This window comes from Vombatus ursinus, unplaced genomic scaffold (assembly GCF_900497805.2).
Source record: "Vombatus ursinus unplaced genomic scaffold, bare-nosed wombat genome assembly UNPS02014780.1, whole genome shotgun sequence".
NCBI classification, from domain to species: Eukaryota; Metazoa; Chordata; class Mammalia; order Diprotodontia; family Vombatidae; genus Vombatus; species Vombatus ursinus.
The window spans coordinates 118,285-129,572 of NW_020954558.1; the positions used below are offsets into that span (position 1 = coordinate 118,285).

The following is an 11,288-nucleotide window of genomic DNA, read 5'->3' on the forward strand; positions in this document are numbered from 1 at the left end:
CTGGTCAATTTCTTGAGGTTGGGAGTTTTGAGTTGCAGTGGGTTAAGCCATTTGGGTATCTTCTGTAAATCAGGCATGGGACCTCAGTGAAGGGTCTACCAGGTTTCCCAAAAGGGGGCAAACTGACTCAGATCAAGATGGAGGAGGTCAGTTTTCCTGCACTTCAAGTGTGGATGAGCTAGGGAGATCCAGGATTAAAAAAAAACAAACAAACAAACACAAATATGAACATGACACTATTGTACCTAGAAATTCTGGTAAATATCTTATACAAGCAAAAACAAAAAGATGAAGGGATCTATAGTGATAGGTCTTCTATAGGATCTGTTGCTGATAAAGTAGACAATATAATAGGCACGTGTGGTGAGTATAAAATTGCAATAAGGATCCTTAGGTTATTAGGTACAAAACACTTTTAAAAATCAACTAAATAATAAAAAAATTAGTGACTACACACATCTAGAAAGGAAAATCCTTTGGGTGAGGTTGAACTGTGCGCATAAATTATAACTTTTTTTAGGGTATAAAATTTCATTATTTACTTCATTATTCATTTCATTATTTGTCTCCTTAGCCTACCATGTCAGCTTTCAATAACACCACTTCTCAGCCACTGATTTTTTTGTTAACTGGAATTCCTGGCCTTGGAGCATCCCAAATCTGGATCTCCATTCCTATCTGCCTCTTATATGCCATTGCCCTCTCTGGGAACAGCATGATTCTGTTTGTAGTGATCTGTGAAAAGAGTCTCCATGAACCCATGTATTATTTCCTCTCCATGCTCTCAGCCACTGACCTGGGACTGACTATTTGCACTCTTTCTACCACACTGGGAGTTTTCTGGTTCAACAACAGAGAGATCAACTTTGATGCCTGCATCAGCCAAATGTTTTTCCTCCATGGACTGACATTCATGGAGTCTGGTGTGCTCCTAGCCATGGCTTTTGACCGCTTTGTGGCGATCTGTGCCCCACTTCATTATGCCACTATTCTAACCAACACCAAGATTGCTCAAATTGGTATGGCCATAGTTGTAAGAGATGTTGCAATCATGACTCCAGTGGTTCTGCTTCTCAAAAGGCTGTCATTTTGTAAGTCAAAGGTTCTTTCTCACTCTTATTGCTACCATGTGGATGTGATCCAGCTGTCATGCAATGACAACAGGGTTAATAGCATTGTGGGACTTTTTGCCATTTTTTCAACAACAGGCATTGACTGCCCTTGTATTCTCATATCCTATGTCATGATCATCCGTTCAGTGCTCAATATTGCATCTCCTGAAGAGCGCCACAAGGCTTTTAATACATGTGTCTCTCATATTAGTGCAGTTGCTATTTTCTATATTCCTCTTGTCAGTTTGTCTCTTGTGCATAGATATGGTCGGAAAGCACCCCCTTTCATCCACACCATGATGGCCAATGTCTTCCTCCTTATCCCACCTGTTCTTAACCCCGTTATCTACAGTGTGAAGACCAAACAGATACGCAGGGCAATTATTAAGCATTTGATTAGGAAGGGTGACCAGATGTGAATGCAGAATTATAAAAAGAATCTTCTCCCTCAAAGAGGTTAAAAGGAAGAGAAAAATGATTCATATGTACAAAAAATTTACAGAAGGTGTTTGTGATAAAATTCTAAAATAATGAAGTTGGAGAAACTAGGACCACACCAAATCAAAGTGGAGAAATTACAGGTTTGCTTATAGTAAAGAATGAGTTTTATATGATAGATTATTTGGCTATTGTGGAAATTATGAAATTGTACCTGTTAATATATAGTCTGTATTCGTGTTACAAATTTAAGCTAACTTAGTAACTATATCCCTTAGATTCAAAGATTTCAGTTTTGCCTTAAGAGTGAATAGGCAATACAGAGTGGAGACTTAATATAGTCAGCATTTTCTGGGGTTTTGAGTCAACTAGCAAGTATTTACTGTATATGTGAAACTCTGGAATGTAAATATTCTTAAATTATAATTGAAGGAGAAATAAGATGTCCTTATATGTGCTTATTGTTAATTGTTATTAAAACATGAAAAAAATTTTAACAACATAACCTTAAGCTGTGATAGGTGAAATTTTGCTATTTGGGGTAAAATCTCATGGGAATATAATTTGGTATTATGCTAAATTTTGATTTCAGATATGACTGTCTGAATTGTCATTAAGTCAGTAGTCTACCATTCAAGGGAAATGTCATGTGCTGTCTAAAGGGAGTGCAGTCTAAGAACTGCTACAAGTGGATGTCTGTCCCTGGGAAAAGTTGAGGGAATGACCTTGGCATAGGTCATATATATACTGATATATGTGCATGTGTATATATAAAAGTACCTATAGAATAAACACAAGATAGTTAAATGCATGTATATAAGAATATACAATGATTATGATACATAGATGCATTTTCTTTTTATATTATAGTTACTTCCCACAACTCCCTCAAAATTGAACTCTACTCCCTGAGACAAAAATGCAGAGCCCATGTCTGAGTGTTCATATAACAGTTTGCTCTGGAGATATTCACCCACACCCACACATACCTCTCTGTTTTAGGGAAACTTGATTTGTGCATACCACTACCTCAATCAATATTGAGCACTCTGTCTTCTGTTGAATCAATGAAAAAGAGGTGAGAATTCCATTTGGACAGTGTCACCAAAACAGCTGATGTAGTATCTCTATTGGGAGCCAAGGACAGCTAGACAAATTGAAGAAAGGCAGCCTCACAAATCTGTAAGTAGCCTCACAGAAAACTCCAACTTGCCTAGGGGAAACTTCTTGAATATGCCACAGAGCTGAAAAAAAGTCTTTTTTTCAGCAGTTAGAAGATGTGCATTATCCTTTTGTCTCATAGGCTCTCTGAGCTTGAACTCACCTTCCCCTGAAATCTATATGTACTGATGGGACAATATACACAGACTTTTCGGAGTAATATATTTTTTTAAACTTCTTACTATTTCACTTTAGGATACATCCCTAACTAAATGCTAATTAAGTCTGATTGGCTAAGTGATATCAACTGATAGATGTCTGAATAGAAACATATATGAATAAATATTGAAAGGTAAAGGAAAATCAGTCAATGCCTGGTAAGTTAGAAAACTCTGTGGATTCAAAAGAGAGCTTGGAAACATGGCAGAATGTTCTTGCTTGGTTCAAGAGAGAAATAAGAATTGTGAAAATAATATTTATGACCTGAATAAGAGAAATGATTGACAGAATTGAAAAAAATAATCCACAATTTCAAATGTCATGAAAGAAACAAAAAAAAAGATCAATTCATTGGGAATGGGAACATACTGAAGCAAAAGACAACATGAAAGAAGAAAATTAATAAGAAGGAAAAGAAGGAGGAGGAGGAACAGGAGAAGATGAATAAGGAAGAAGAAGAAGAAGAAGTAAAGAAGGAGGAGGAGGAAGAGGAGGAGGGGGAGGAAGAGAAGGAAGAAGCACTTGAAGATTTTCAACCTGTGTTCTAATTTTAGCTTCAAAAATTACTAATTGTATGACTACGGACAAACTCCTTAACCCCTATAAGCCTCAATTTCCTTATATGGGAAATAGGGATACTACCTACCTTATGAGGTAAGTGATTAGAGAGGTTATATAAATATTAAAATGCTTTAGAGATGTGAATGCTTATTATGAGCAGAAGTAGTAGTGGATAGTGATATTGGTAGTGTTGGTGGCAGTGATAATAGTAGTAATAGTAATAGTAGCAGTATTGATAGTGGTAGGTAGTAGTAGTAGTAGTAGTAGTGGTTGTGACACTACTACTAGTAATAGTAGTAGTAATGGTGGAGGTGGTAGTAATAGTATCAGTGTTGGTAGTAGTAGTGGTGGTAGTAATAGTAGCAGTAGTAGCACTATTGCCAGTAGTAGCAATTGTGGTAGTAGTAAAGGTGGTGGTGGTGATGGTGATAGTGGTAGTAGTAGCAGTATGGGCAGTGGTTGTAGTAGTAGTAGTAGTAGTTTGCCAATATCTGCTTCTCACACCTGTAAGCATATGATTTGATTTACAATAGATAAAAAGGAGCAATAGGCCTTCCCAGAGAGAAAAGAAGTGTTCGGGGAGAGAAAGTAAAGATAAGAAAGTGCATCAGGGAAATCACTGAACTGTAGGAAAAAGGAATAGCCCACCCAAGAGATATAAGATGAAGAGAGAAGAAGAGGATGCAGCCTTGAGAGCACAGATCATTGGAGTTTGAACACACTATAACCAGCATCCTTCCTGTAGTCAGAGCTCTCTTTACTGGAGGTGAAGGAGCTTGAGGTTGGGCCCAGCATAGATTTTCTAATAAGACTGATGGAATTTCTATTTTCACCAGATTTATTAAAATAAGCTATTACAGCAGGAATTGTTAACCTAGGGTCCTTGAACTTTTTTAAAATTAATTTTATTTCAATATAATTTGTTAATTTTTAACCCTGTGTATTTTATTTATTCATTTAAAGATGTGACACTAAGAAGGAGTCCATTGGCTTCACCAGATGGCCAAAGGTATCCATGGCATGAAAAATTAAGATCTGAATTAGACACATTTTGTAGACTTAATATATGTAGAGTTCATCCCCGATTGATAAATTATCAAATGGTATGAAAAGGCAGTTTTCAGAATAAGAAATCAAAGCAATCAATAATCATAGGAAAGATACACTAAATTAATAATAAAAAATAAAGATTAAACAACTCTGAGATATAACCTCCCACTTATCAGATTAGCTAACATGACAGAAAAGAAAAATTACAAACTGGAGGAAATGTGGAAAAAATATATGTAATGATGCACTGTAGGTGGAGTTGTGTTGTGAACTGATTTAATCCTTCTGGAGAAAAATTTGGAAATATACCCAAAGGGCTATAAAACAGTGCATATCTTTTGACTCAGCAATACTTCTACCAGGTTCATATTCCAAGGAGATCAAAGAAAAAGGAAAAAGGGCATATAAGTACAAAAACATTTATAGCCACTTTCTGTGGTGGCAAGGAGTTGAAAATTGAGAAGATATTGATCAATTGGGAAATAACTGAACAAATTATGCTATGTGATTGCGATGAACTACTATTGTGCTATGAGAAATGAAGAAGAGGATGGCTTCAGAAAAACCTGGGAAGACTTATATGAACTGATGCAAAGTGAAGTGAGCAGAACCAGGAGAACATTGTACACAATAACTAGAATCAACTATGAAAGACTTAGCTACTTTGATTAATATAATGATTTATGACAGACTCATGGAGAAAAATGCTATCCACTATGAGAGGAAAAACTGATGAACTTTAAATGCAGAGTGAAGCTTATTTCTTCATTTTATTTTTCTTTATTTTTTTCAATATGACTAATATGGAAATATGTTTTCCATGATTTCAAATATTTAGTGGGCATCATACTGCTTGCCTTCTCAATGTGTGTGAAAGAGTTTGGATGGACAGAACTTGGAACTCACAATTTAAAAAAAGAAACAAATATTTAAAAATAATATATGTACAGTTCAGTCACACATTTGGAAATATCTCATTATTTTCTTGTAAACTAACATTTATTAGATGGTACAAATATTGGATTTATAACCACTAAAAAGGAAAGAAGCCCAAAATTGATTAACATAAAGCTGGACAAAGATACTGTCCCACTCAATTTTTTAATCAATGATTTGGATTATTATTCTGTGTCTATGTACAAGCAGATGACTAAATCATCTTCAATATGATAGCCCTTCAAATACTTGGAGGCATCTATTATGGTACTGTGATATAATGGAAAAAGAATCAGATTTTGGGTCAGGAGAATTTGATTTAAATCCTGGTTCTGATACTCACTGCCTGTCTTAATTTGGACAAATCATTACTCCCTTTCAAATCCTAATTTTCCTTATTTGTAAAAGGACTATGTTTAACTAGAAGACATCTAAGGTTCTTTTCATTTCTAAATCTATGATCCTATTTCCCTTCTAAGTCCTCTATTATCCAGGATAAAGTTCCTATTTTCTCCAAATAGTGTCCATATAATTTGGTCTCTTCTTTTATTTTGTCAATGATGTTCCTTAAATAATGTATTGAAAAATCAGCAGCATACTCCTGCTGTTATGAAACTAATAAAGAGTACCCAATATGTAATGACCTTTCTTTCTTCAGATCACTTTTAGAACTTTTTTTTAAATTTCTGGTTCACTTACATCTACAAGGAATTCACTAAGTTCTACTGTCACTAAGAACATAAACTTTCATCTCTACTCAACCACTTCTGCTGTTCAGGTCTCATCCTCCAAACTGGACTGACCAGAAAAACTAGGTCATTTGACTGTATACTACCTCCTTCTCACTTTGGCCATTTTCTGCCATGATCCTTCTGTATCTTTCTTTTTCTCACAATTCCAATTTTACCTCTTTTCCAAAGAATTGTAATCAAATCACTATAGCTATTGCCTCTATGAAAGATATGTTAATAAGTTGTTCAACTTGGGGGCTCATCTTTGTGATGTATTCCCCAAACCATAATGTCTTTCCCCAGTTACTACGTCCTTATATATGTTGTCTCTCCCATTAGAAGATAAGTTTGTTTAGGTTCAGATAATCTTGCTTTCATATTTGTATGCTTAGCACTCAGCAGCTTGGCACATAGTAAGTGATTAATAAAGTATTTTCATCTATGTATTTATTCTTTCACTGATTATTAAGCATTTTATAATAGTTATATGTGTGTAATATTCCCCTTACTAAACTATAAGTTCCGTAATGCTTATGACTATCTTATCTAAATTCCAATTCTTACTCTGAGGATATCACAGTTCTCTGAAAGCAGTACATATTTGTGGCCAAAATGAACTGAACAGTATAGTTACTGTCATTATTCTCATAATCATCATCATCTTTGTTATCATTCCAAAATAACAATTATCCATAAAAATTCAGAATAGTATGTCAAATACATGTGAACATACAAAATACTTATAACCTCCAAGCTACATGAAAGGAAATGCTTTCAAAATACAGAGACCTAGCTAGGGAGATCAAAATAATGTGGAAACAGGATGTGGCATCTATTATCCCTGTTGTCTTGTCTGTAGCTAAAGCCACACCAAGGATGCTTCAGTGAGCCTACATATTTGGGCTTACACAGCTTCTTGCTTGCCCATAGCTTCAGTGAGCATACAACTGGATTGTATTTTCACATTTTTATATAATTTCAAAAAGCAATTATTTTATCCATCTGTGCAATAGTCCAAAGAACATTAAACATAAGAGAATAGGAGTATAGTGATTTGTATCAGAATTATTTTTATATTAATCATATAAAATGATAATGATGTAGAAGATGATAATGATGATTCATATTTAAATAGTATACTACCGAGACATGTTCAAGATAGAAGTAGGTCCTAGTTTAGTTGGAGAGGTGAAACTCACATATATGAAACATAACAATATGAGACAATACAGTGTAAAGTATTCAATTAAGAGGTAACATTGAATAGTGGAAATATTAATTTGGAATTGAGAGAAATATGAGTCAAATCTTCTATGTAAAAAGAAGTCAAAAACACCTACACTGTTTATGTTACAGAATTTTTGTGAGGAATGTACTGTGTGAACATTGAAGTGCTACATAAGTATAGGTTTTTATTAATAAAAGTAAGGAACTAGAGAGGCAGGTGTGAAACAACTGTTTTATGTGATCAGAAAGAGGAGAGAGTAATGTGGACTGCATTATCAGAGAAAGCTTCCTCAAAAGAGAGATACTTTACAGAATCATAGAATGTCAGAGTCAAAATTGTCTCCACCAGTCATCTAATCAGAATTAAGAGCCATCTTCTTCATGACATTCCTGGAAAGTATTCATCCACCCTCTTTTAATTTATTTATTTAGCTTTTTGGTGAGGCAATCTGGGTTAAGTGCTCAGGGTCACGCAGCTAGTAAGTGTCAAGTGTCTCAGGCTAAATTTGAACTCAGGGCCTCCTGACTCCAAGGCCAGAGCTCTATCCACTGCACCACCTAGCTGCCCTTATCCACCCTCTTTTTAAAAGATCTTTAATGATGGGAATGTCACCTGTGTCAGGCCATTCCACTTAAATACAACTCTGATTGGTAAGAAATTATTTTTTCTTTATCTTTCTCTATCAAAACAAAACTTGTCTCTCTTTCTTTCATCACTTTCCAATTATTGCTCTTCCTTCTGTCTTATGAGGTCCTTGCAAAAAAAAAGCCTAATTCATCTTTTACAAGAGAGATTTTAAAGTATTCAAGTAAGTCAACTATCATCCACCCCCAAATTCCTCATACTCTTGTGAGTAAAATTGTTGGTGTTGTAATAAACTGAAACCAGAACCAGAAATTTAGGAACCAAGGAGGGTTTATTGAGTTCACCACCTAGGGAAACCCACCTGCATAGGTAGGAACTCCTTGAAAGAATGAAAGGTCAAGCATTACATAGGTTTTAATTAGACAGATGGTAAATTGACTGCAGTGTACCTCTTGGCTGGACCAGGCTTATTTCTTGGGCTTGGGGACAAGATTGGGGGAGTGTAACAGGGTTACTGTTACTACATCACTTGTTTTGCAACCCTGAACTAATAGATAAGACTGTCTGGATAGTTGATATTTCAGCAGTAGGGAAGCTCAAAATCAATGGCAGAGGCTTCAATACAAATAGGATCAGAGATAAAATAGAGGAATTGTAGACAAAATAGAGTTGCTTCAGTTTTCTTGGCTACTCACACTCTCATCATATGGTTCACCAATCCTCGAATAAACTCCAGTTTGTAAATTTTCTCCATGTAAGGTGGTTCCCAGAATTAAACACAATACTTTATGTGAATATCCCCATAGTTGAATATTCTAGCTTCATCATCTACTCTTAACTTTTGAACACTATTCATCTACTACTATAGCTTGAGATCATATCAGAATTTTTGCTGTAGGGGTACCTAGGAGGCCCAGTGACTAAAGTGCTGAATCTGAAGTCAGAAATAACAGAGATCAGGGGCAGCTAGATGGCACAATGGCTACAGCACTGGCCCTGAAGTCAGGAGGACCTGAGTTCAAATCCATTCTCAGACCAAACACCTGACACTTACTAGCTGTGTGACACTGGGCAAGTCACTTAATCCCAATTGCCTAAAAAAAAAAAGAAAGAAATAACAGAGATCAAATTCTACCATAGATGCCAACTAACTAATCCTGGAGAAGTCATTTAATCCTTATCTGCCTGAGTTTCCTTACCTGTAAAATGGAAATAATAATACCATCTACCCATCAGAGTCATTGTGAGGATAAAATGAGATAATATTGAAAAAGTGCTTTGTAATCCTTGATGCTAAATATTATATTACACTGTTGACTCATACGAAACTTGTGTATATATAAACCAGGCTTTTAAAACAAGTGAACAGCTGTCTAAATGCACATTCCCTAACCTAAACTTGTGCAGATTAAAAAAAAACCCTTAGTATAAAGCCTTATATTTCCTACAGTGAATTCCTTTTAATTAATTTAATCATTTTTCTAGTCCATGAAAATGCTTTCAGAATTTGGTTCTGTTGTTCAAGTTAACTATTGCTCTAGCTTTGTGCCCTTTAAAATTCAATAAGTATAGTGTCTATGCCTTTATCCAAACTACCAAAAAATAGGTTAAATGGTACAGAGCCAGAGAGATCTTCTTAAACATTTTCATTGATCCAAAAAAAAGACTGTTGTATGGATCTTGTTATTCCACCAGTTAATGAATTCCCTGTATGATATTGCTATTTAGCTCATATCTGTCCATCTTGTCCAAAAGCATCCCTGAGAAACATGGTCAAATGTTTTGCAGAAATCCATGTATACTTTGTGACATAACTCTGATCTCTCAGTCTAGTCATTTTTGTTAAAAAGGATTAATATTTCTGAATCCAAGATGGCTTTTAGTGAAAGGTAGCATTGAGAGAATACTGCACATGGAGTCAAGAAGTCTCCATTCAAATTCCCCCCAGACTCTTAATCCTTGTGGCCCCTGAACAAAGCACAACCTCTCTAAAATAAACTTTCCTCTTCTATAATATCTGTCAGATTGGCTAACACGACAGAAAGAGAAAATGACAAATGTTTAAGAGGATGTTGGGAAAATAAAATACTGATGTACTATTGGTGAAGTTGTATACTGATTCAACCATTCTGGAGAGCACTTTAGAACTAGGTTTAAGGGGATATAAAACCATGTATACCCTACCTCTAGTAGGTCTGCATCCCACAGAGATTTGAAAAAAAAAACAAAAAGGAAAAAAACAATGTGTATAAAAATGTATATAGCAGCTCTTTCAGTAGTGAGAAAAAAATTGGAAATTGAGGCAATTGGGGAATGATTGAACAAGTTGTTGCATATGATTGTGATGGAATATTATTGTGCTTTAAGAAATGATGAGCAGGATGCTCTCAGAAAAACCTGGAAAGATTACATGAACTGATGCAAAGTGAAATGAGCAGAACCATGAGGAACAGTTTACATAATAACAGCAATATTGTATGATGATCTATTATAAATAACTTAGCTGTTCTCAGCAATACAATAATCCAAGACAAATCTGTAGGATTTATGATGAAAGGTGTTGTCCATCTCCAGAGAAAGAATTGGTAGAGCCTGAATGCAGATTAAAGATACTTTTTCTTTACTTTCTTTATTTTTCTAGTTTTTTTGTCTGTGTTTTCTTTCACAGAATGGCTTACATGGAAATGTGTTTTGCATGCCTACACATGTATAACCTATGTCAAATTGTTTGCCTTCTCAATGAAGGAGCTGGATTGGCAGGGGGAGAATTTGGAGATCTAAATTTGAAAAACAAAAAAGAATGTTAAAATTGTTTTTACATGTGACTGGGAAAAATAAAACATGAAATAAGAAAAAAAAAAAGGAAGAGCAAAGAACATTAGGTATGGATTAGTTCCTTCTTCCAAGAAGGAGAAAAGAAAGAAAAGAGGGTCATTGAATCACAGGGTAATCTCCAGCCATCCTAATCTGTATCTTGCCACTGGATCCAGATGGCTCTGGAGGAGAAAGTGAAACTGGTGACTTTGCATAACCCTCCCTCACTGAAATCCAATTCACTTGCATGTCATGGTATCACCTCCATGATGTTATGGTCCTCTTCAATAACTAAGAACAACAGCAACAGCAGCAATAACAGTGCAGGAGAAAAATGAAAGAAATTCAGAGGAGGAAATGAACAAGAATGATAAGTAATGCTGAAATAGATCTCTCCATCTCTCCATCTATCTATCTATCTATCTATCTATCTATCTATCTATCTATCTATCT

The 11,288-nt window shown here is 35.2% G+C and overlaps 1 protein-coding gene across 1 annotated transcript; it reads left to right on the plus strand.

The window, feature by feature from the left end:
- The first annotated feature begins 580 nt into the window (after positions 1-580).
- Positions 581-1,531, plus strand: LOC114046065 (olfactory receptor 51F2-like). The gene has a single exon (XM_027866295.1). The coding sequence runs from the start codon at positions 581-583 to the stop codon at positions 1,529-1,531; it is 951 nt and encodes a 316-aa protein (XP_027722096.1).
- Positions 1,532-11,288: the final 9,757 nt, after the last annotated feature.